We start from the raw sequence: 26908 nt of genomic DNA, 5'->3' as shown, positions 1-26908 counted from the left end.
ATCCAGGGCTGGTTTGTACTTTACCACCATAGATTTGCAGTTGTCGCATATGTGGCAATCTAAAGGCTTAACTGGGAATAAGATGCAGAGTCAAGAGGCTGATGAACGATAGTAGAATGCCCAGAGGGGACAAGGCGGTTCCGTGGCCTGGAACCCCTGCAAATTTTTTTTTTGTTTGTTTTTTCTGTCCTCCCTGGCCATCGGACCTTACTCTTATTCTATGTTAGTGTTGTCTTTTTCTAATTCTTACTTTGTCTCTTATTTCTCTTTTTTTCCATCATGTAAAGCACTTTGAGCTACATTATTTGTATGAAACTGTGCTATATAAATAACTGTTGTTGTTGTTGATACTAATACTTTTTCTCCCTCTTCCACAGAACACCAGAAATAAAACCTACCTAAGACTCCACCTACTTCCACTGCTGCAACACACCCTCCTGCAAACTTCACTTCCACCTGAGATCCCACCCCTCCCTGTCCTCCATCTATAAAACCCAAGCCTTCCCTCTCGTGGTCACTCATTTATGACTATTCTGCACATTGTTGGTTGTGCATATAACGTACGGGATGGACTCTCCAAATCTTCATAATTGTTTTTTTTTCTCCATTTTGTTCACACAGAATATTAAAATACTAAGAAAAAGTGACTTGCAAGATATTCTTTGATTAAAAGCACTAGGAGTACAGGGGAATTGCGCAAGCAACAATTCATTTAGTGCCCTAAAATCGTAGACAAAATGTGAGTTTCTGCCGAATTTAATACGAATGTATAGAGAAAATTGTGTCTACAATTGCATACCTTCAAAAACTAACACTCTGATGCACATACTCAACACTGATACACCGATGAATAAGCTAGACAGTATGCCCGCACAACCTTTAAGAACACACATAATTAAGCCAATGACATCTTATGTCTCCCACGGTGCATAGTAACAAATGCACAGGTGAACCACACTGTATCTAAGCAAAACCAATAATCTAACTATAAAAAAGTGTGTTTATTTGTTCCTTTTTGTTTATATTGTTGCTTTCAGCTTATTTTGGGGAAATGTTAATGGGATAAGTACCAGATTTTTACAACTGGATAAAATGGACAGAAAATGGATGGAAGGAGAATTGTGTCCAGAGCTAACTGCTTATTGATGGGTGGAAATACATAATTCCCTGCATTATGGGAGAAAGTGATAACACACACACACACAAATTTACAGCATTTCAAATCTATGTAGCCCACACTGAACTTTAGAATTGATCAGCGACAGTTGATTTTCTCAAGCATTTTTCATATAGCATACGTATTAATTTTCAATTGGTTTTATTATATTTCTAACACGTACATTACCAGTTGCCCTGAAACTCAAGAGTACCTACGTCTTTCTTTCTTATAATCATGTTATAGTGATGGAATACATTTTTGCACTGATGTATTCTGGTTCATGTTGATAACAGTTGCCTTAAATTTCAAATAAATTTGGTACAAGTGATAATTTAAATGCTTAGAAAATTAAACTACACAAAATATTAAAAAAAAAAATATTAAAAAAGCACAACTACTGCTATTCAAATAAGTTCACAGCTTTAGTTTTTATAAAGCCAGGACCTTGTCACCATACCCCCGGGGTCAAAGAGATTGGAATAATAAAGTGAGGATACTTAATTCAATAAAACATGAAGATATTTTTAATGAAAAATCTTTTGGAAAATGAAATGGCTTATATGTGCACAATCTCAAAATTAAATAATAAATATGCAGGAACAACTTCTGAATTTGTCAAGTTTTGAGACTTTCAGATTGGTTGTAACTGAAAGACACTAAATATTACTTAATTTAACAAAGGTACATGCCTGGACAAATGGCTGCCTGCCACAAATGCGAGCAAAACAAAAAAGCCAAAACGTATCCCATAAGCATTTGTATGGAGTAAATTGTGAAAGGGTATCAATTTTCAGATTTAGCCTAGGCTACAACTAAATTTTAGAGAAAGGATTTTTGGGCTGTTTTCATTTAAGGCATTTTTTTGTTCTGTTATGTTTCTTCAGTCAGCTTAAGCTCCATTTTGAGACATTCTAAACGGCACTATACTCTTTATACAGGATTTAGATATTTGCAGGATAAGTTCCAAACTTCCAAAATCTTGTACAAAAGCTGGACTAACATAAAAGAAAAAGATGTCACGTACGCGCGCATGGGAGGCAGCTAAAGGGCTCGAGTGAAGGCAGTTCTGAGGCATGCCGGGATGTGGCAGAGTGCAACTCTTTTTCTCACTTCCCTGTAGACCAAACCCAGGAGGCTCCACCTGGCTCTCTTGACATCACTTCTGGGACCGAACCAATGGAAACAGACCTTCCCAGCTCCGGCCCCCCTGATGTCACATCCGGGCCTGATCCAATAAATAATGAACACGTGCCCTATCCTTATGACCTCACTTCCTGTCTTCCCCTTTAAAAGCCTACCCTTTTTCCTTCTCCCGCAGTCTGGTTTTAGACTCTGTTGTATGCACTTCAGTGCCAGTGCTTTGAAAACGACTTTTGCAGCCAGGATACCAAATTCTACGGGTGGCTGCCCCAAACCTTTATCTGTCTTTGTCTCGTTTTATTACAAAGAATAAAACAAAAAAGTATGATAGCTGCTGATGATGTTTTGCAAAAAAGAGCATATGGCACTTGCCAGGTCACTCAAACCCTTAAATTTATATGTAACTAACACACACAAAAAAAAAAAAAAAACAAACAAACCACAACTCACATTCCACCTCCTCCAAAAGGATTGGCTCGCAGCTTCTCAATTAGTTCCCTATAACTGGGGTCTGACAGCAAAGGCCGAGTACGAGGGTCAGCTTCAAGCCTCTGATAGAGGTCAGGGAGTGAAAATGGATTCATCAGCTTCCTCTTCTCTAAAGGGAAACAAACAAAAAAAATTACATGTGGCAGATTTAAAAGTGAAAGCTAAAAAAAAAAAAAAAACCCTCAAAATAATAAAACAGATATTGATGAAATTTATAGATGCACACTTAAATAGCTTCAGCTACTGGATTAAATTTTTAAATCAATTCTGTGATTTGTCTACAATACATGACCCTCCACACTGTTGACCCAAAGTGTTATTTGCAAGGACTGTGATCTCCTTCCAGGCATAATACATACTTAACTATGGCCAAGCTTTTATCAATACATAACTTACATTTCCTAAAATAGAGTAAGTTTAGAGCTCATACAAAAATAATTCAAAACATAATAACCATTCCAATATCCAGTTGATTTCACCACATCTAAAAGTAGCCAGAAGTTTTAACCTCTGAAACTTAATATGTCCATATTCCCTGCTCTCACACTCCTTTGCATCCATACTCTCTCTACACACAAACTGCAATCCCCAAAGCAACAATGCAGGTGAGGAACATATTAAATTTCAGTGTGTTTTGGAAATATTAATGTAAAATGTTATGGCTGTTGTACAGACAGCATGCTATGAATAGTTACATTTACATACTAGAAAGTTTGATAACTCTAAACAGGGTCCATGCAAGTTGAGAAATCATCACTACAATAAACAAGGACACAAGATCAGCTGAACATGGTTAATTCATTTTTAGTACAGTACAGAAGGTTTTACTGCCTGAATTCGTTTAATCTGTTTAGCCCTATCCATTACCTGAACCTGTTTAATCCCCACCATCATCAGGGCTGCATGAACCCAGACCCTGCTGCAGCACCAGTAGGGCACACAAACAAATACAGTGACTCGCATTTGGCCAGTCTAGAGTTGCCATTTCAGTAACATACACATCTCCGAGATAAGGAAAGAAAACCTGTAAAACATTTTTGTATAAACAATCTGCGATGTCTCTGTAACTTTAAATATTTTTGCAAGAAAGATTCGCATATCAGCATGCCCTTCTGTAAGGTGTGATTTTATTGGGTTGCAAATGTGCCCAGACATACTTAATACACATGCTGAAGCACAGCTGGAAGTAAATGAACAAATGAAGTTGTACTACTGTTTATGCAACGGAGCACTGAAAAGTTATAGCGTCTTACATCATATAGTAAATGTAATGAAATGTAATTTTAAAAATTGCCTCGAAAGCTTGCACATTGTAATCTTTTAAGTTAGCCAATAAAAAGGTGTCATTTTGCTTGACTTCTCATTGCATACACAATGGCTAACACGGTACAACACCCTGCCACTGTTGACTTGTGACAGTTTTAAGGCAGAACTGGTCAAGTCAACAGGCAACACAGGTGGCTACCTTTTTTGGAGTAATCCGAGAGGATTGTTTAAGATAAGTTGGGGGGGCCCGAATCATGGTATGGGCATTGACCATTTTTGCTTTTAAGTGCTTTACTAAACTAACTGTGTTAGCCCATTTAGTTGGTACTGTGCGGTAGCAAATCCTGCATTCAGGCTTGCATCTGATCTTGTTTTTTCTGTCCTTGTTGACAACAAAGCCAAGTAAATTTTTGCTACGAGTCTCAATTGTCACAAACCATGTAGTTCTGTGAAGTCTTTAGGAGGTCTAGGCATGTTTTCCGCTGCTCCTTCACCAAGTATCAATGAGGGTTGGGTTTTGGGGAAGGTTTGAATGGAAACTACAAAGTTTACTTACGGCATTAAAACCCCCAAAATGTTGGTACTAAACCATTTTAAATTTTGTTATTTTTGGTACTTTTCCCAATACTGGTACAGTGCATCCGGAAAGTATTCACAGAGCATCACTTTTTCCACATTTTGTTATGTTACAGCCTTATTCCAAAATGGATTAAATTCATTTTTTTTCTCAGAATTCTACACACAACACCCCATAATGACAATGTGAAAAAAGTTTAGGGTTTTTGCAAATTTATTAAAAATGAAAAAACGGAGAAATCACATGTACTGTACATAAGTATTCACAGCCTTTGCTCAATACTTTTGTTGATGCACCTTTGGCAGCAATTACAGCCGCAAGTCTTTTTGAACATGATGCCACAAGCTTGGCACACCTATCCTTGGCCAGTTTCGCCCATTCCTCTTTGCAGCACTTATCAAGCTCCATCAGGTTGGATGGGAAGCGCCGGTGCACAGCCATTTTAAGATCTCTCCAGAGATGTTCAATCGGATTCAAGTCTGGGCTCTGGCTGGGCCACTCAAGGACATTCACAGAGTTGTCCTGAAGCCAATCCTTTGATATCTTGGCTGTGTGCTTAGGGTCGTTGAATATAATCCATTTTGGACTAAGGCTGTAACATAACAAAATGTGGAAAAAGTGATGTGTAGTGAATAGTTTCCGGATGCACTGTATACCACACAATCCTATGGCATAGATGCTAAAAACTTAAATTATCAAAATAAAGTATTCATTCTGATCACATGAACTGAAAGATAAGAATACATTATGTGCCTCTTTTATAGGACAGAAAAAGTTCAACGAAAAGTTTGTTTAAAAAATATATAATTTTTTTTTAATATCAACCATTTTGGACCCTGTCCCAAGCCAGGGTACAGGTGGAAGGGATGGTGTCAAGAAAAGCACCCGGCTGTAAAAAAAAACCAAAACAAAACAAAAAAAAAACCCCACCAAAACCACTATTGGAGTCTAGTCAAAATAGAGCAACTCCCCATATAAAAATGGGAACATCTCGGCGACAGAACTGGATCTAATTTTTACATCTTTTCACTTTGAATCTGGGGTCACTGAGTTACGTTACTTACCAAAAGCTTATTTCTGCTCTGTTTTTTTTTTTAAACTACATTATATTTAAAAAAAAAAAGTGCAGTCCAATAATACATGTAAATTACATTCTATTACCACGGTTATTTTTGATTATGATTACAAAAATATTCAACAGAAAAAAGTAGTATTTGTCTCTTTGATAAACTTAAATAAAAGTGAAAAATGCCCTAATTTTCAAAAACGTTAAACAAGTGGCTAAAACATTATACCGGTTTTAAAATGTGACAAAACACTTAATGACACTTTGTACATTAAGGCAATGTGGATCAACCACAGATAAACATCTATTATTTTAAGATGAAACCACATAACTTTCTTCACATCACTACACCGTTACATTTTCACATGCAATCTCTCTCTTCAATGTTAGGAGTACTCTTCTGAAAAAAGTTTTTTTCCCAGCCTATAATATTAAGACAAAAAACAAATAACGAGTGACCAGCTCTGACAACGGATATAATTTTGAGCCAATTATCTACTGTCTGCAAACAAAGTACCACAGAGTCTGGTGGGCTGGTAATTATACATGTACTTAAGCTTTAAGCTCAGGAGCAAAGTACCAAATTCACTTCATGTTACAAGATTCAGTGACAATCCATGCAGTTATTAATGCAATTCCTTGTCAATGTGTATAAATGTTGTGTACCAAGTGCTTTACACTTCCTAGCTTTTTAAGACGTTATGGAACTATGCTTTGATAATTGAAAAGGCATGTGTCTGTTGCGATTAAAGTAATATTCCCTCTTGTAAACATTCTTCCCCCTTTACTGCAGAATATAACCACACTTTAGATTGAATGCTTGTTGTTCTTTTCCCTACTACATGTTACTTTTAATTATATTTAACCTTGACATGTAAAACTGAAGGTCAAGTTGTTTTTGATTTTTTTTTTTTTTAAAAGAAGAGTCTGACATGCTCTACACAGCAAGTTATTTATTTATTTATTTTTTTTAACTCCAAAGATCATTCTATCAATGCATGCTAAACTTTGGCCCAGAACAATACTAAAATAGCACAAAAACTAAATCTGTAAAGAAGCCATTAGATATACTGAAAACTCCATTATTGAATAGCGAAAACCAAAATTTGAAACAGCAAATAAACTCTACATTGGTTTACTAATCTGAAATGGGTAATAGAAAAATATTTTTGTTACAGTTTTGTAACAAATGTGGCAAAATATTAGGATTACCATATATACTTACGTACAAGTCAGGTCCTGAAACCCGAAAAATCGTTCATAAAAATCAGACCCTGACTTGTACGCCCATTCAAAAATGTAACACTTTTGTTTTACATCTTCTTGTCTCCTCCAATCTTGCACCAGTTTCTCAGACACATTCAATTTTGTTGCAGCTGCGCAGTTACCAATTTATTTCACAACTTCAACAATATTTTCTTCTGATTGAATGCTCCATTGTAGATAAGGGATGCTCTTACGATAAAGGTGTATGAGGGTGTGAGGTACCAAAAAAAAAAAAAAACACCCAAAACAGTGCAAATGTCGCTTCGTAATAGTTTGGGTATTACCGTGTGGTCACATGGCATAATACATAGAGAAAAACAAAGGCAGTGTGCTCTGGGGTTACTCTCTCAGGGGAGCATCAGCATATCAATCTCTTCGACCAATAGTGTGAGTTTTCCACATTCGGCTTTTACAACCAACATTATAAAATACCAGAAATTATGAAGCTAAAAATCAAGCACCAACTTATCTGCGGGAGAACACAAATGCAAGTATATACGGTACTTCATTCAGATATCATGAAAAAAGTTTTTTTTTTTTTTCAAAACCAGATTTAAAAGTAGGGGGCAGTGTTGCTACTTTCTCTCTGAAATAACTGCTGCTTCCATGTCTGCCCCCAGTAAATGTGTCTCTTCTCATTTAGTGAGGCCTGTGTGCAACATTTTCCATTATTTATCTCTTAAGGCATAGCCATGGGAGAAAACCAGCCAGTCGATACTTAAGCCCCATAATGCGTATCAAACAATTTTTTTTTTCACTAATTGTACATGATGTGTAAATAACAAAAGTTTAGATTCTTAACACTAGAATTATCAGAGCCTACGAGAAAGCTCGTAAATCCGGCCCACCTTAAATCCATTCTCACCTCTCCGTCAGCGTCTTTTGTACTGTAAATGTGTCAATAAGCAGCAAGCACCCTGGAATCCCATCCCCCTGCCCACCGCTACAGTTCATTCCGCAAAAAAGTTTCTCAGTGCTCAGTGTTTATCTCCAAGTGAATCTTTAGGGTAAAAATAGTACATCATCATTTGGAATACATACATTTCATGTGTGTTCCTTGTCAACAATAATCTATTTAAAAACGTAGTTAACACAGGAACGTTTTTCATGTTTTAGTAATAATTGAAAAAATGTAGAGATGAAATGTATAATGTGTGAAGCCTGAAATACAAATATGAAATAAATACTTATAAGAAGTACAAGTATAACAAAACAAGTGCGCTTTTATTCAAGAATATAACCGAAGAAAAAAAAAAAAGCAGGTTACGGTGGACGGTTGATGCGACAGCTTGCGTGGTGCAATGCTAAGAAACGCTGACTCCCAATCAAGAGCTTCGGGGTTCGATGCTGGCAGATTCCCAAATTTACCGTTTTGAGTAGACAGCTGCTATTATTGTTAATATTATACAATAAAAACATACATTTGGTTTGCATCTGTAACAACTGCTGTAAATGTATAGTGCTGGTCAAAGTTAGCATTTTTTTTTTATTCAGTTTTATTCTCTCAGTTGTGTTCACGCTCGATTTGTATAGAAATTCTTGCCTGATGATTTGTTCAGACAGGACATCAGCTCCTCCAAGAAGCACAATACTCTGTGAATGAGGTTTTGCATATTAATCACTGAATTAGATTCTGATTTTGATACAAGTGATTGAAAACGAATGTGAGGTACCAGCATCACCTGATCAATCCCCAGCTGATTGTGGTGCTGAACAGGTTCATGTAGCGGACACGCCTATGACAACATTCGCCTGGGAGGACCACCACTTACAATAACAAGAAGTACAAACCAGATTACGGTGCACTGCAAAACACAACCACTCTGCCGCCTCCACAGCGTGAAGATAGCCTGGCAGCCAGCCTACCATGCATTCCTGCCTAACTAGCAGGTACAGCATAAAGCAACAGATGTTTTATGTCGATTTCTGTGTGAAACCATTGCTTTATGTGCTTTTCAGAAAACGTTTTTTTTTTTTTTTTTGAAAACTAGGGGGCTTTGCTTGCCAACCCCCATTTCCTGTGGTGACAGCTACTTCACATCTCTACCGCTCGTGTGTAAGGATTTCACTTTCACCAAACAACAAATATTTTAATTCTCGCTGATATGCATCTTCATTGGGAAGAAACACTACTTTTTTAGGATGGCAAAATCAATTAGATGATCTACAAGTCTCTGACTTAAAGTTTAAAGCTGAATAATAACTACATACGTTTGTCATACAACCTGTCCATATATTCAATCTCTTTTTGCTGTTCCATTATTGTACCAAGTAATTTCCATTTGTTAGAGCTAATGTGATCTTTACTATCAGTTTTTTGAGACTTTTGAATTTTAGTAGTTTCATAATCTCTACTCTGCTCTACATGTGTATTGCGCCAACATTTTTGAACCTCTTTACGACGTTCTACTTTGTCTTCTACTCTGTCTTTTAGTTCTGACCCCACTTGGAGCTGAGAGCGCAGAAACCATGTCTGACAATACCATTCACATAAATGAGAAGTGACTGGACTGTGGGTGTGGAGGTAAATGTTTGAGAGGAGTACGGGACTTGACAAAATCTATTGGCGAACGTCTTGTCTCGTGGGACCTGAAATTCTGCCGAGAAAGTCTCGTCCCAGGATTTCCTTTTATAATAGAGAGAAATATTTAGCCCTCAAAGAGTTAAAGAAAATATACAATTTGTTTTCTCTTTAGAGTCAAGCTCTAGATCTCTGAAATGTGGAGTCGACTCTGGGAAAAACCTGATTTTTTTTTTAATGATTAAATAAATTGTTTAGAGGGCAACTGGTTTACTCATGAACTCTCTAACCAGCAGCCATTTATACTAAACAGTATAACATCTCAAAAACAGAATGTTTCAACAGACTGTGAAAAACCATACAAGAAAAATGTGTACAATTCAGTACAATGCTTCAGATGTGTAAGTTGAACTGTATGAACAGATTTTGGCTATTGTAAGCAGACACTATGGGTTGCAAATACCTACTGAGGAAAATATCAGGTAAATATGTAACTGGTGAGCATCACGTCCGAACGGCTGTAGTGATTTTGATGAAACTTGGTACATGTTTCTCATTGGTCAACTAAAAATACTGGAGGGTGAAATCAACTCTAACCCACCACCAAGGGTAGGTTTGAGAGTGATCTTGCAATCTTGTATGCATGTTATCATCCAGTTTACACTCAGAACGACCACCATAGGGCAAATAGGAGGTGACTGCCAGCATTCTTTATGTTTGAGCACCACCACGCCCGCCTGTTGCTTTTGAACTTCAACAGAGTTGGCCAGTTCTGAGCGTCAACTGGATGATAAAATAAATACAAAGACAGCAAGACAAGCACATTAGTGAGTCTTCACTATGTAAATTTATTTTTAAAGTTGTGGGTTTTTTTTTTTTTTTTTAAATTATATTTTTCTCTAACAATTAAACAAACAAATCACCTTATTTTCCTCCTGGGCAAAGCTGGGTATTTCAGCTATTATCAGATATAATACACTTAATAATTAACAAGCAACACCCCAGCTCCCAGAATTAGTACCAATGTATAAAAGACAATTTTCTGCAATGTGTAAAAATATTGTCTGAACTCAATTTCTAACTGCAGAATAAAAATAGGTTAATCTTAATCAAATACCGTTCATCTTGGCCATCAACTTTTGCAGTCCCTCTTTTAACTGCGGATTTGTAGGATCATGCTTCAGTCCTTCCTCATAAGTTGTTTTTGCAAGTTCTAACCGCCCCAAAAACTCCAGAGCAGCAGCTTTTCGAGAATATCCCTGAGACAGGACAAAGTATTAAGCTTAAAACTCAACTTTTTCAAAACATTTTTTAAGTATAACTTTATTTACAACAATGGAGAATTTAACTATTAAGTCCAGGTAAAAATTCTAAGTTTTCTAGTGACACACAGTGTGACTTTAATCAACCAACCTCTTATTCTCCAAATGCATTAAACTAAACAATCCGTGTTCTACATGCATGCATGCTATTTTGGAATGAAATTAACATTTAAGTCAATATGTCGGTTATTGCCGGTTAAAAAAAAATCAATCAGGATCTTGTACTCACCTTGCCCCAATCAGGCTTGAGCTGCACAGTCTTTTCTGCATCTTCTAATGCGTGGTAGTAATCCTCTTTCTTGGCATAAGCAGCAGAGCGGTTGCTGTAGAGCACATGGTTTTTAGGATCCAGCTGGATGGCATCTGTGTAGCATTTCACAGCTTCTTCAAGTTTACCCTCACTAAGGGCTTTATTGCCCTGGTCCTTTAATTTATTCACCTAGAAAACCAAGTCATAAAATACATCTTAATAGAGCTGCACTAATAAAAAGTTGTACAGCCAACTAGATTGTGTCTTTATGCATAAATAATGCATGCAGTGTCTCAAAAAGGGGCACGCAGATAAAATGTTACAAACAAAAACGAAATTCATATAAATTACGTAAAGTGTAAATTCCATGGCTATGCCAGCAGTTACAGGTGAAGGTCTTCCCACTTAGTAGTACATACAAGCAAACTCAAACTGAACCTTTAATCTTTTTTCAGAAATGTGCAACAAGCTATTCCTTCTGTAAAGAGCAAAAATTTGAGTTTACTACCTTAAAACAATTGAAAATCATTGTTCAATTCAAATGTTTCAAATGAAAACTGTCATAGGATATTACATGAAAAAACCACATATATAATTTCTGCATAATAAATAACAGTAATACGGTATTAGTAAACGATAGCAAACTTTTCTTAATTAAAATCAATCCAGAGTAAAGAGTCATATAATAACATCCAAGAATGGTAACTATTAGGACCAGCAATTAATCTTAAAAAATTTAGAAAATTAAAAATAAATATTACTGAAAAGGTTAAAAGCTGTTCAAATTGAGATTTGTTTCCAAACGTTTGTTATTTACTATCAACTTGAACCTCAAGAGTATTAATTTAACCTACTTGTACAATGTAAACGTTAACTGATGTGTACATAATTCATGAACTATAGTTAACTGACCAATGGAAAGGGACTAGGGTCAACTTCCATTTTATTGAAGCGTCAGTAGATTTCCTGAATGTTCTCACTTGTGTCAGTTCATTCATTTTCCAAACAACTTACTCAGGTCAGGGTTGAGTGGAGTATTGTTATCAATTAATAATAAATGAACCGAGGAAAGGCCTTAAATTACAAAGAGTCATAAATAAATGCATAATTTGTGGGAAATAGTATGGAATTACTTAGTTGTTAAAAACATATTTGCGTTATACTTAACTTTGAAAATGTGGTTTTCCCTGAAATCTAATTTTCTAAATAGCAATACAGTAATCCCTCCCTATATCGCGCTTCAACTTTCGCGGCTTCACTCTATCGCGGATTTTAAATATAAACACATTTAAATATATATCACGGATTTTTCGCTGGTTCGCGGCTTTCTGCGGACTATGGGTCTTTTAATTTATGGTACATGCTTCCTCAGTTTGTTTGCCCAGTTGATTTCATACAAGGGACGCTACTGGCGGATGGCTTAGAAGCTACCCAATCAGAGCATGTATTACATATTAACTAAAACTCCTCAATGATATACGATATGCTTCCCGCGCGGTGCTTGATTGTTTGCCTCTCTCTCTCTCTCTGCCTGACGGAGGTAGTGCGAGCAGAGGGGCTGTTTGCACAGAGGCTGTGTGCCTAGAAGATACAGACGCTCCTCTACAAAATGCCGCTTTATCGTGATGCTTCTGCATACTTAAAAGCACGTATTGATTTTTTGATTGTTTGCTTTTCTTAGCGAGCGCTCTCTGACATTCTCTGCTCCTGACGGCGCTCCTTTGAAGAGAAGATATCTTTGCATTCTTTTAATTGTGAGAAAGAACTGCCATCTCAGTCTTGTCATGGAGCAGAGTTTAAACTTTTGACTAAAGGGTGTTATTTCATGTCTAGAGGGCTCTAATAATGTTAACAGTGTGGGAGAGTTTATAAGGGCTTAAAATATATAAAAATAACCATACAAACATATGGTTTCTACTTCGTGGATTTTCACCTATCGTGGGGGGGTCTGGAACGCAACCCCCACGATCGAGGAGGGATTACTGTACCACAGGACATGCTGTCAAAATTGGGTTGCAATAAAGTGTGCTCAAAAAGTTACCACTGCACAAACCACACGGAGAGTGAATTAACAAGACAGCAAATGGAAGGAAGTCCCATGACACTCTACTTAACTTTCAGCTAACATAACACAAAAATAACTTATTACCTCTGTTACTCCTGTACCAAGATGTAAAAAGCCAGGATTACCAAATTATATTATCCAGTATGGAAGGAGGATCACAGAAGAGAATGGTTGACTAATACATGACCTCACACACTTATTTTTAGAAAGTAGATAAAGATTTGTCCACTTTTCATCAGTGTTAAATTCTGATACCACTCAATTTTAATTTACTACACTTTGCACAGTAGTGTCTTTACTGTGAACAGTATGTCACACTTTAACCAACCTTTAATTAGAGAAATTAAAAACTAAAACCATCAACAGATACACTGCACACCGTCTAAGACAGGGAGGCTTTGCAAATGATGCTGGTGTTCTTGCTCATGATATTCAAAAATAGTATTTTCACAATTTAAGCAAGTATGGATGTACATAGCTACTGCTTTCTGCAATTCTCAACCAGTAGGTATGCCAAATTGTAGAGCCTATAGAGTTAGAGCACAGCAATCTACTAAATATATTATACCAACTTCTGGCAGTTATCAACCTCGGTTCAGGGACCCCATGTATTTTTCGAGTGGAAGTTACTTCTTCACAAAAAATGCTGGACTTTGAAACAATTTCTTTATGGCAAATGCACATGTATCATGTCTGCAAAGAAATAACTGACTTGCAAAATACAGATCTTGTCCACTAATTTCCAGTTTCTGTGTTTAAGGCTAGTGCAGAAATCACACCAAGCTTGGTAATTTTTTTATTTGAAAATACAAAGCATTTATGTATGCTACATAGGGGTAGTGTTTTTTTAGATTTTCATTATCATGACTTGGCTGAACCGAAGTGCCTCTACACCCACTTCCTTGGCCACTGTAAGAAAGGTGACCAACAACCCAATGGTGAGTCAGGCCAAGCTCCAGAGAACCTGTGTGCAGATTACAGAAACTTCTAGAAGGAAAACCATCACTGTGATACTCCAGCAATATGGACTTTCTGACAGAATGGCATGAAAGAAGTTTCTCATCAGTGAAAGAAAGACTCATGAATCCCACTAGGAGCTAAAGGACTTTCGAACTGTGAGGGGGAAAAAAAAAAAACAAAACTCTAGTCTAATGAAACCAAGATTAGCATCATGTCACAAAATACAAAGCACAAAAATCACAAATGTGGCTTAGGCACAACTGTGGGAATGCCCACACGTTGTGCAGCAAGTGCCCTGACTTGAACCCAACTGAATATCACTTTAGAAACATGAAAACAGTTGTCCACCGACAGTCTCCACAGAAGTTGACAGAACTTGACGGAATCTGTAGGGAGGCAAAAACAAAACAAAAAACAAAATACCCAAACCGAGGTGTGCAAAGCTAAGTACTGAGTAAAGGGCCTGAATACTTGTGTCAATATTTCAGTCTTAATTTTTTAAGACATTTTGGGGGAAAAAAATGCTGCACTTGCTTTGTCATTCTGAAGTACTGAGTGCTGGTAGATAAGGGGAAAAATTAACTTAAACTTTAACACAAGGTTGTAAACACAGCAAAATGTGGAAAAAAAAGTGCAGTGGTCTGAATGCTTTCCTAATTTTCATTCTGCTTTTCCAGGTCTCCTTGTTATTGAAGCAATTACTAAAGAATGTGTTAGTGTGTCTGATGCTTAATTGTTAAAGCCTTTCAGCTGTCAGTCTTATTTGCCGGGGTATCTGCTCTATTCTTGACTGACTGGAACTAGTATACATTTACAGGATCAAACGACACAGGAAAAAAGCATATTCATAGGAAAAAAAGTTTTAAGCAATTAAAGCTATAACAAAATTAATTTCTGAATGTCACATGAATGTCATTTTTTTCTGTGATTTTGTTTGAGTGCAGGATAAAAGATGAGAAAAAGGACCAGGCAATTCAATAAAAACAAACAATTAAAAGTAAAATGATTCACGGATTGTGAAACATGTTGGAGTTTGAGAACCACTGATCTACTCTACTTGATTAGGTTTAAACTTACTGAGAATCACTCATCATACATGTTCTAACTACCAGAGTCTTGTAAACAGTATTATTAAAATTACTGTAGTCCTGCCATGTGTTGTAGTTAATTTCACCAGCACATTTATACTTTTGATTACTAAATATATACACACAAAACTTAGACATGTGTACACATGTAAACCAGTTTTTTTCTGCAAATCTCAAAGACATGGGAGTGCAACACTGATGGTGGACAATAAATTGGCTAAAAACTGAGTGTGGTTTATGTGGGTAAACTGCAGTTGTCAAGTGCGCTGTTTAATGTGCTCTTGCCTTGTGTGCAATCCTGTTTGGACAGGCTCCAGCAACCCATTAACCTAAACCTGAAATCAGAGAGCTCTGAAAAATAGATGGAATAATACTTGTGATTCTGACTAATGTAATGTTCTTTACAAGTTCTCTGTACCATTTGAGTGGAAGTAAATGCAGGGATTCGGTTTCAGTGTGGGACTGCAGGAATTGTGCCTATCATTTCCAGAGTCAAATTATTTTTGCTCATTAAAAAAAAAAATTCTTCCTGAGATACAAGCATTTTCTTCACTGCAGACAGCAAAAAATAATTTAGTGTGTTTTGTTATGCTTTAACTTTTTCCTATCACACTTACAAAGCTCAGTCATAGCTCATTGAAAAGTCCAAAAAGCATTTTTTCATGGTATATAACTCATAAATGTGACCATAACTCAGTTTCTTTTTGGACGGTCAAAGTTAATCTTTTTATAATTTGTATTGTACTTAATAAAGCAATGAAGGGCCTTGAGTAACAACCACTTGAATATGAAAATTGCTACTTGGCCCTCTATGTTATAACCATAACAAAGGCTTCTGTTATCTTTCTTAAGCAGGTTTTGAGGCTCAAAAATTTGATTTGAAAAAAAAATAAAAATTGTGTTGTTATAGGAGCTATGAAGGTGTAAACTTACACAAAAATGCTGAAATGACATACCAATCCAACACTCTTTAAATACTCTAATTTAATTTTAAACAGCTTCAAATGTAAATATGGTAGACTGTGGAATGGGGGTGGGGTCTGGGTTTGGGTAGAGAGGGAGAGTTGTAGCTCATAAGGCTCTGGAAGGAAGATGCAATTCATATGCCTAGTTTAACCGAATTCAAAAATCAAAAAAGTTTACAACAAAGGGCTTTTGTTGCATTAAAATGTAATCTATACTAATAAAAGGCAAAGTCCTCACTCACTACTAATTCTCCAACTTCCCGTGTGGGTGGAAGGCTGAAATTTGGCAGGTTCATTCCTTACAGCTTCCTTACAAAAGTTGGGCAGGTTTTATATCGAAATTCTACGTGTAATGGTCATAACTGGAAGCAGTTTTTCTCCATTTACTGTAATGGAGATGAGCTTCAACGCCGTGGGGGCGGAGTTTCGTGTGACATCATCACGCCTCCCACGTAATCACGCAGTACATAGAAAACCAGGAAGACCTCAAAAAAGCGCTCAAGAAAACATGCATTATATAATTGAGAAGGCAGCGAAACAATAAGAAGCGAGCGAGTGACATATCCAACCATATTCATGAGTTCTGCTACTTGAAACAAAGCACGATGTAAACCTACACTTTAAATTAAGTTCATAGACAGGCTGCCGCTGGCGTTTGTAATTTAGTGCCTGCCCATATAAGGCCGTCCGTCAGCGGCAATCCAATAGCAAACTGCCACGGGTAAATATTCATGGGTGAAGGACTGTGCTTATGGAGAGGAAGATGAGATGGTCAGGGTGGTGTTTGACACAAACTCAGCGAAACTGCGAGAGAAAGTTTTAAGTGCCAGGACTAAGGTAACATTAAATAAAGCTATGGACATAGCACGAGATGGCACCAGCACAGCTGGGAACCTTCGATGCAAGTACACCGAGTGGCTCACGTGAACTGACGCAGTGCACAGATAAAAGCAACAGTTCCAAAGAGCTGAACAAAACCGAATTACACAATTGAAAAGGCAGCAAAAATATGAAGCATCTGATAAGCATATTCATAAATGCAGCTACTGTGGAAACAAAGCACACGGTGGAAAAAGTCAATGTCCCGCTAAAGGAAGACAGTGTAAAAACCCGTGCATGCAGTGTGTCAGGTCTCAGATAAAGAAGAAGACGAGCTGTTTATTGATGCAGTAAGAAACAAATCGATGAATGAAACCTGTCATCTTTACAACGATTGACAAACACGGAATGTAACTTGAACACAACACATCCTACAAATACGAACCTGATTGAAAGAAATAATGATAATCAAATCCTTGATGACAGCAACACTCAGTAACACTCACAAAACAAATACTGTATATTGACAGTCATGTTACGTTATTTTTAAAATGTTCCCTTTTCTTTTCTACCTTTTTAACACACTACTTCTCCTATGATACGCTGGTATATATATATGTATATATATATCCCGCTCTACATACTCGAATAATGGATACTTTATTCGCCATCAATGATTGTTTTGGTAAAGCCATACTCAGTGTATTCATTAGATGAACGGTAAAAAGTAAGAGCGAGGGAGGATGACTCATTGAGGCATGCAGGCTGTAGTCTTGCGTCAACTCTATCTGAATTGCGATCACATTTGAAAAATATATCTTTTCAAGTTCTATTTAGTCCATATGTGTCAAACTCAAGGGCAGGGCCACATCCGCCCGGCGTAATTATATCCGCCCGCGAGATCATTTTATATACTGTATTATTGTTATTAAAGCCCGGTATATGAAGCGCTGGTAACACAATAAACTACAGATCCCATAATGCAGCGCTTCAGCTGCCTTGCCAACACTTACCGCTTACTAGAGTTATTGCGCACTGAGTTTGCACGGCGCTTTGGTGACTTTGAAGAACAAAAAAAGTCCGTCTACATGCGGCTCGAACCTTGTGCATGTTTTGTAGCACATATCTGTGTGAGAAGCTCTTCTCAGTGATAAAGACTAACAAAACAGCACACAGGAGTCGCCTCACTGATGAGCACCTGCAATCCATCCTGAGAATCTCCACAACACAGAACCTCACACCAAACAGAAACGAACTTGTGGCCAAAAAGATGCCAGGCGTCCAGCTCTAAAATGACATATGAGCAAAGACAACTGAATGATTTGATTTGTTATTGCACGTAAGAGCGGAGTCAACGTTTTAACAAACAGCGTATTGCACTGATACTGAAATAGCTGTGTGTGTATATATGTAGATATGTATGTATGTGTATATATATGTTTATATATGTGTGTGTGTATGTATGTATGTGTGTATATATATATATATATATATATAATATATTTACACATAAACATATACACGTATATATATATATATATATATATATATATATATATATATATATATGTATATGTTTATGTGTGTGTGTAAATATATTATTTATATAACAACAACACTCATCACTCACAACAGTGACAAAACAATTACATTGACAATCAGGTTACGTTATTTTCAAAATGTTTCCTTTTCTTTTCATTGCTTCTTTAACACACTACTTCTCCGCTGCGAAGCGCAGGTATTTTGCTAGTAACCCTATAAAATATGATGACAACATGATGATCATTTACAAATAAAAATACTGGATTTGTGCATGCTTAATGAGCACAATGAAGTGACCAATTTGTAGCATCTTGCAATTGAAGGATGCAATTAGAAATTGTAGTTGAATGAATTGCTGGCTTTTAAAATGTAAAACATAACTCAGAGGACTGTAGTCCTTGCATTATTCTTCTGAATATAACAGGTTAGGTTACAGTTATCTATCCTTTAAGTCATTCATTCTTTTTTACTAAACTGGCTTATACAATTTAGTCAAGAGCCAATACTCCTCTGGGGGATTCGCTTATAAATATTTATAGATTCAAGCATTAAAGTATGTGTGCAACAAAAAGATTTACAAAACCCTGTGTACACACATTTGTATACAATTTACTCTTAATAAATCATAACCACCTTGTACATGTGTGTATGTGAACAAGCCTTAAACTGCTCAAGACTGCCACCTTAACCTCATATATAAGCAGTCCCAATGATGCAGACCTTCACTGACTGATAGAGCAGGTTCCTACCTGACACATCCAGACACCACGACCACCAACATTTGAGGAGTCTAATGATGCACCGTTTACGGCAATATACCACCCATTGACTCTGCTGTGGGGTCAGGGAAACATGCAAGGTGCCACAGCCCGAGATGGTAGTCACTATCACCAGGCAAGGATTGCTGTTACAATGAATAGCATTGGCCATACGAAACTACCAATTACAGCACCAACAAGTCATCTGCCAATGCTTCTTTCCCTGCAAATAAATGAGTCATGAGAGAGACAATGGCCACTGAGCCACAGTGTTTGCCAGTCTTAGCAGCACAGGTGACTTGTACATTAATGGAATGCAACTACTTAAGGCTAATAAAAGAAGTTTAATTTTTCTAGGTGCCCTTATTGCAAAACGAGTGCATTCAATTGACCAAATTACATTAGGAAAACCAGATGCGCCTACAAATTTCCTTTTTACGTTGGCACACACAACATACCATAAGGACACAGAACGTAGCGTTTCATTAGTTGTTTATGCCTACCAGAACTGTAGGCATGGTGGAGCTGAAGCTTGGCTGAGGTACCCCTGACCTTTAGACCAACTACCTCTGGTAGGTGTCTGTTGTCAGAAACCACCTTTTGTGGTTTGAGCAGGATGATACTCAAACAGAGAATGGGGCTGGGGTGAGGGTGTTGGTTTGGCCGGTACACAACAATTTACTGCCAAATGCACCATTCGTAACAAAACAAATGAAAAAAACAGTAGTATTCCAAAAGAATGGCTCTTGGGAGGTGTCTAAGTCAGCTTGTAGGCCATGTACCAAAAAAAAAAAAAAAAAAATACTGGTTTTAAAAAGCTTGTATCTTTTGTATATGACCATTTAAACGGTCCTAAGTAGCATGAAAGCTTTAGGCTTTGGGTAGGCTGTATGGCATTACACACACTGGCCACTTCATTAGGTACACCTTATAGTACTAGGTTGCACCCCCTACTGCTGTAATTCTTTGTAGCATAGACTCAACAGGATAGTCAAAAAATTCCTCTGGGATTTTGTTTGATATTAACATGATAGCATCACGCAGTTGCTGCAGATTTGTTGGTTGCACATCCATTCCATTATATCCAATTGGATCTGCCGTCTGTAGAGGGCATTCAAGTACAGTGAACTCCATATCATGTTCAAGAAACCAGTTTGAGATGATGCTTTGGTCATAACAAGTTATTCTGCTGGAAGTGGCCATCACAAGATGGGTACACTGTGGTCATAAAGGGATGGACATGATCAACAACAATACTCAAGCTAGTTGTGACATTTAGGGTCTACTCACACTAAGCACATCTGATTGACCCCCTGCCACTGGCATGAACTTAACACTGCCTTTTAACTTTCTGGGCTCAGGCATACTTCTGTCATCACCATGCAACACTGTATAAAACCAAAACAAAATCCAAACATGGTTCGACAGCCTGTTTTTTTAAATCGTGTAGGGCAGGACAATGCTCTACCCTCTCACAGACTGAGTGTGTAATGTAGCATTGTGCTGTTAATTGTGCTGCATGTACAAAACTGTTTTGGAGACAAATGATGTTAAGGGAGGGATTTGCAGCTTTTCTTGCCATCTACAATTCATGTTCGTCTGTAAGGTGAGAATAAAAACCTGTTTTTACCTTAAATGACATCGAATGAAAGGAGAACTGCACTATCTACATAGTAATCATTGACGTCATGTCTGTGTGTTTAGTGATCACACGGTTCCCAAATCCTACCGAACTGGGCCTGATCCCACCTTTTCCAAGCGGGCCAGGGAACGGTATGGTTAACCTGGCACGGAGTGATCACACTAGTCAAATGAACTAGCCTTTAGGGGTTAGATGCGGACAAACATGCTTGAGCATGGAACAAACTGCTAGTGAGAGTACACCCTAAAATAATGCTCAACTGGTACTAAGGGGTCCAAAGAGTTCCAAGAAAACATCCCCATATCATTACACTTCCAATAGCCTGAACCATTGATAAAGGGCAGGATGGATTCATGCTTTTGTGTTGTTGCCAAATTCTGACCATACCATCCATATGTTGCAGCAGAAATAGAGACTCACCAGGAAACATTTTTCCAGTCTTCCATTGTCCAATTTTGGTGAGCTCATGCAAACTGCAGCTTAAGATTTGTTCTTAGTTGACAGAAGTGTCACCCAGTGTGGTCTCCTGCTGCTGTACTGTAGCCCATCTAATTTATTTCAAGATTTGACATGTTATGTGTTCAGAGATGCTTTTCTGCATACCTCTGTTGTAACGAGTGGTTATTTGAGTTACTGATGCCTATCAGTCTAAACTAGTCTGGCCATCCTCCTCTATCAGCAGCATTGAGTTGCTTCCAATGCGATTGGCTGATTAAATATTTGCATTAACAAGCAGTTGAACGGTACCTAATAAAGCGGCTGGTAAGTGTATATTTTGAGTTTTCTGTATGCAGTGAGTGAATCACACCTGTGTTTTTACTTTACAATTATTAACAACAAGAGAATGCATTGGTTTCAAATCCTGAGAAGCGACAACAGGCAGCCAATATTAATTTATGAAGAGCTTAAAAAAAAAAAAAGCTTTTCATTGCAAATACACAGCATTAACTTTCAGAAAAATGGAGTCGGAACATCATATTCATCACCTCTGTGGTTTAATATATCCGTCATGTTAATGCACATTATAACGACAGCTCAATAACATGAATTATTATATATGTGAGTCATTGTTAAGCTGGTTTGGCTACATTTCCCAACTTGATCAAAGATGCCATGAATATGCAATAGTTCTCCCACCAAGTCTTCTTTTATAAATACCAACTTTTGTGTGGAAAGTTGCATACACACAGTTCGGGCCTCTTTTGGTGCACAAGCTAGTTTTACAAATCTAACCTCTGGACAGCACAGGGCAAGAGACAGGATCCAAGTCTGGATTTTACAGAGCAGACCCTGTGACACAAGGCAAACTAACACTCTGAAAGTCAGTTAACCTTACCCACATCTCTTTGGGAAGTAGGGAGACCCAGAAATACGAGAACAACAAGGAAACCCCACACAGGTGAAGCCAGCTACAGCTGTAACAACTAAAAAATATGATTTCATGCCAAATGATTCCATATTTGTGGATAGTCTACATATTTCGAAAAATTAAGTTCATTACCATTATAAAATCTGAATCAGCATTGTAAAATTTCCACTTTTGTCAGTCACTTAAGAGGCCTCAAACTACCTCATAATGTTCTTTGGAAGCACAAGGCAGAACACATATGGTATTTAATGCATTACTAAAGCACAAAACTACCGAGATGAAAAAATAGTGGAACTGTGAAAAGACCTTACTTTAAATAAATTGAGCACTTATTTGAAGTACATTGAAAATAGCAAGAGAGATTACTTTGACAGGAATTCTGAAACAATGCATTGATCAAAAATGAGAATACAAATATAAAAAAAGAAAAACATCAATAGATTTCAACATTTAAAAATAATCAAATTGTCTTTTAAATTTTACTTTTCATTAAATTTTAACAACCAGCTAATTCTTCCTTAATGTGTTAACGCAAACATTAATCTCATAAAGGGAAATACCATAAACCTGACTTTAAATAGTTACTATTTGGTGAATAAATCTGGTATGTGCATAGTGTAAGACAACTGAGGTATCCCATCATGATTATATTACTTTTATAAAACACATGGTGAAACCTTTCCAAACCTAGAAGTTCTCCACATTTTGTTATTTTACAACACAAATGCAACTTTACTATCAGCACTTTCATACACAGTACATTGCCTGGTGTCTGCACTTCTGTCATTTTCAAATAATTTTTTCCCCATCGTTTCTTTACCTGATGAAATCGTAATTATAAAAAAAGTGAAATTCCTGAAGTGACATCGTAACATGAAACGGATTTGTTTTTAATAGTGTGCACATTATGAAGCTGCCATGAGTTTGGAAATATCTGAATTACATATGTGGATGAAGATTAACAAAAAATGATGAGCGAGAAGCTGAAGAGAATGATTTGCAACTGGAAGGCAGAAAAAAAAATTTCACTAAATATATTCATTGCTATCAAACACACTTAAAAACCTAAGCAGATATTTAAGTCATCAGTTATTCCTTTACTATTGTTTTATGAGCAGGGCAACTAACCTTAACCTTTCTTAAAGTCATTAATACAGAGATACACACGTGGATAAAATTCTTGGTACCCTTCCCTTCAGTCAATGAAAGAAAAACTCAAAATGGTCACAGAAATAACTTTAATCTGACAAAAGTAATAATAAATAAAAATTCTATGAAATTTAACCAATGAAAGTCAGACATTGATTTTCAACCATGCTTCAACAGAATTATTTAAAAAATAAACTCATGAAACAGGCCTGGACAAAAATGATGGTACCCCTAGAAAAGACTGAAAATAATGTGACCAAAGGGACATGTTAATCCAAGGTGTGTCCACTAATTAGCATCACAGGTGTCTACAATCTTGTGATCAGTCAGTGGACCTATATATATAGGACTCCAGGTAGTCACTGTGTTGTTTGGTGACATGGTGTGTACCACACTCAACATGGACCAGAGGAAGCGAAGGAAAGAGTTGTCTCAGGAGATTAGAAAGAAAATTATAGACAAGCATGTCAAAGGTAAAGGCTATAAGACCATCTCGAAGCAGCTTGATGTTCCTGTGATTACAGTTGCACATACTATTCAGAAATTTAAGATCCATGGGACTGTAGCCAACCTCCCTGGACGTGGCCGCAGGAGGAAAATTGATGACAAATCAAAGAGACGGATAATATGAATGGTAACAAAAGAGCCCAGAAAAACTTCTAAAGAGATCCAAGGTGAACTTCAAGCTCAAGGAACATCAGTGTCAGATCGCATCATCCGTCGTTGTTTGAGCCAAAGTGGACTTCATGGGAGACGACCAAGGAGGACACCATTGTTGAAAACAAATAAAAAAGCCAGACTGGAATTTGCCAAACTACATGTGGACAAGCCACAAAGATTCTGGGAGAATGTCCTATGGACAGATGAGACAAAAATTGAACTTTTTGCCAAGGCACATCAGCTCTATGTTCACAGACGGAAAAATGAAGCATATCAAGAAAAGAACACTGTCCCTTCTGTGAAACATGGAGGAGGCTCGGTTATGTTCTTGGGCTGCTTTGCTGCATCTGGAACAGGGTGTCTTGAATCTGTGCAGGGTACAATGAAATCTCAAGACTATCAAGGGATTCTAGAGAGAAATGTGCTGGCCAGTGTCAGAAAGCTTGGTCTCAGTCGCAGGTCATGGGTCTTGCAACAGGACAATGACCCAAAACACACAGCTAAAAACACCCAAGAATGGCTAAGAGGAAAACATTGGACTATTCTAAAGTGGCCTTCTATGAGCCCTGACCTCAATCCTATTGAGCATCTTTGGAAAGAGCTGAAACATGCCGTCTGGAAAAGGCACCCTTCAAACCTGAGACAACTGGGGCAGTTTGCTCATGAGGAGTGGGCCAAAATACCTGCTGAGAAGTGCAGAAGTCTCATTGACAGTTACAGGAATCGTTTGATTGCAGTGATTGCCTCAAAAGGTTGTGCAACAAAATATTAAGTTAGGGGTACCATCATTTTTGTCCAGGCTTATTTTTTTAAATAATTCTGTTGAAGCATGGTTGAAAATCAATGTCTGACTTTCATTGGTTAAATTTCATAGAATTTTTATTTATTATTACTTTTGTCAGATTAAAGTTATTGCTGTGACCATTTTGAGTTTTTCTTTCATTGACATAAGGGTACCAACAATTTTGTCCACGTGTGTTTATTTATTAAACTACCCGTACTTTACAGGCAACAAGTTTACAGCAGGATGTTGGGATAGTTTAAAAACAAAAAAGACGCGTTCCACGATGTGTTTTTCTTCAATAAACTGCAGGCAAAACATTTAGATTTAACCTTTATTTAATTCTCCCGTCAAGTTGTCTTGTTTAGATGCAGAAATTTAAACTTTCAAGAGTAAGACGAAAACTTGGGAAAAGATCTTGATTTCGAAGAGGGTGCTCTCATAGTGTTGAGCTAAAAGCCAGTAAATTATCAACCTTTTTCTGTTCTTAATAATATAACTACACGCAGTTCTGCATAATACATAGACAATTTAAGTGGATAAAAACTTCGATTTATACTTAACTTGAAGTGTTACTTGCTTACATAAGGACTTCTTTACCAACGTAAAGCAAGTTTTAAGCGTTAAGAGACTGCAAAGGAAACTGTCATTTCACTTAAAACTAGACTTAAGCCTTTTAAACTAGTTAAATAATAAAAAATATATAAAAAGTTAAAGATATAAACTACTTAGATAATATATGACATATACCTCTCCAAAAAAACACAAGTTGATAAACAAAAATCCCTTTGTCGAACTTTTGAAAGATGGACAGTTTACCACGTGCTGCACAGCGGAACGACAACAACAGGGAAATTGGCACTGTACCTCAGTAAAGGCTTGCAGACATGCCGGTATGGATTTACGACCCTTGGTCAACCAAGAGTGGGTCTAGAGAATGCCATTAGGACTCAGATAGTTTTATTTTTTTTAAGACTTGCATACACTCCGTAATTCTGTTACAGTTAAGAAGGCACTACTCGATTCTGAAGCAAAAATTAATTCGCAAAACATTAACTTTATAAATAACTAACTTAATTTAAAACGTAATTACTTTAATGGGTTGATGTTTAAAAACGATTGTTCAGAGTAGTCCTTTGGGAAAAATTTTACAAGTTCGCCCAGACTGTAATATCTTCTCTGTCTGTCAATCAAATATTTAATTTATATAGCGCTATTAACAAAACGTAATGTCAAACATCAATTAAAAACATAAGGGATAACGGATAACTAGGCTCGAACAGTCGATTTTAGCCACTAACGACAAGCTCTTACAATCGAACTTCAGTAGACGAAAGGTCAATAAAGACATTTTCGTATCCGGTGTGAGGCCCCTAGATTTTTTTTTCCTCCTTTTTATCCGATCTAATCATATTATTACGCCACTACACAACGTGCAATTAGATTATTCTTTATTGTTGTCCTATACGCCAGAACCAAATGAAAAACAGTTTCTCAAGTTCAAGTGTGCCGTATTTGTGTTTTAAGCTAAATTTCACCAGGTCCCTGGTCCCTTAAACCGGTGTCTTTCACTGTCTGCAAAATAATTAAGTTTTAGTTCACGCCGTACAAGAAGCAGAACGTAAAAAGAAAGTCGAAAAAACAACAGGCATATGCATTGAACCTCAGAAAATATTAATCATTAAGAAATTCGAAAAAGCTTATTTCACTTGCCTGATCCATCCTTTCACCACGAGGGCTTCCAGAATCTACTAAACCTTTTTCGTTGCTAGCCCATTGGGTCATAAAGAGTAGGCGGGGATTTGACGACCTAACCTCAGCGTCACTCCGCCCACTACTTCTGACGGTAATCAAAAAGCGGATTGGATGAAATGCAGATATCTCCCACCTATCTTTACACTGCAGCTCTTTCGATTCAGTAAGGTATCCGACAATCAACAGGCGAACGGAAGCGTGCAGTACAGGTTTGATTTGGTTGGTCAAGTTTCTAACGCCCAAACCCCGCCTTTCTACTTCCATTGGTTCCCGAAGCTTACGTTTGCAAAAAGTTAAAT

At 37.2% G+C, this 26908-nt stretch overlaps 1 protein-coding gene across 1 annotated transcript in view; it reads right to left on the bottom strand.

Moving 5' to 3' along the window:
* stip1 (stress-induced phosphoprotein 1) overlaps positions 1-26663 on the bottom strand; it is a 57911-nt gene extending 31248 nt beyond the window's left edge. The window contains exons 1-4 of the mRNA XM_039760706.1: positions 26568-26663; positions 11036-11245; positions 10602-10743; positions 2750-2897 (exon numbers count right to left, since the gene is read on the bottom strand). Of these exons, the coding sequence (XP_039616640.1) occupies positions 2750-2897; positions 10602-10743; positions 11036-11245; positions 26568-26639 (572 nt within the window). The 5' untranslated portion in view covers positions 26640-26663. The remainder of the gene's footprint in view (positions 1-2749; positions 2898-10601; positions 10744-11035; positions 11246-26567) is intronic.
* Positions 26664-26908: the final 245 nt, after the last annotated feature.

The sequence above is a fragment of the Polypterus senegalus genome, chromosome 8 (assembly GCF_016835505.1).
Source record: "Polypterus senegalus isolate Bchr_013 chromosome 8, ASM1683550v1, whole genome shotgun sequence".
NCBI lineage: Eukaryota > Metazoa > Chordata > Cladistia > Polypteriformes > Polypteridae > Polypterus > Polypterus senegalus.
The sequence above is the reverse complement of the archived record's forward strand: the minus strand, read 5'-3'. Positions and strand labels throughout refer to the sequence as shown.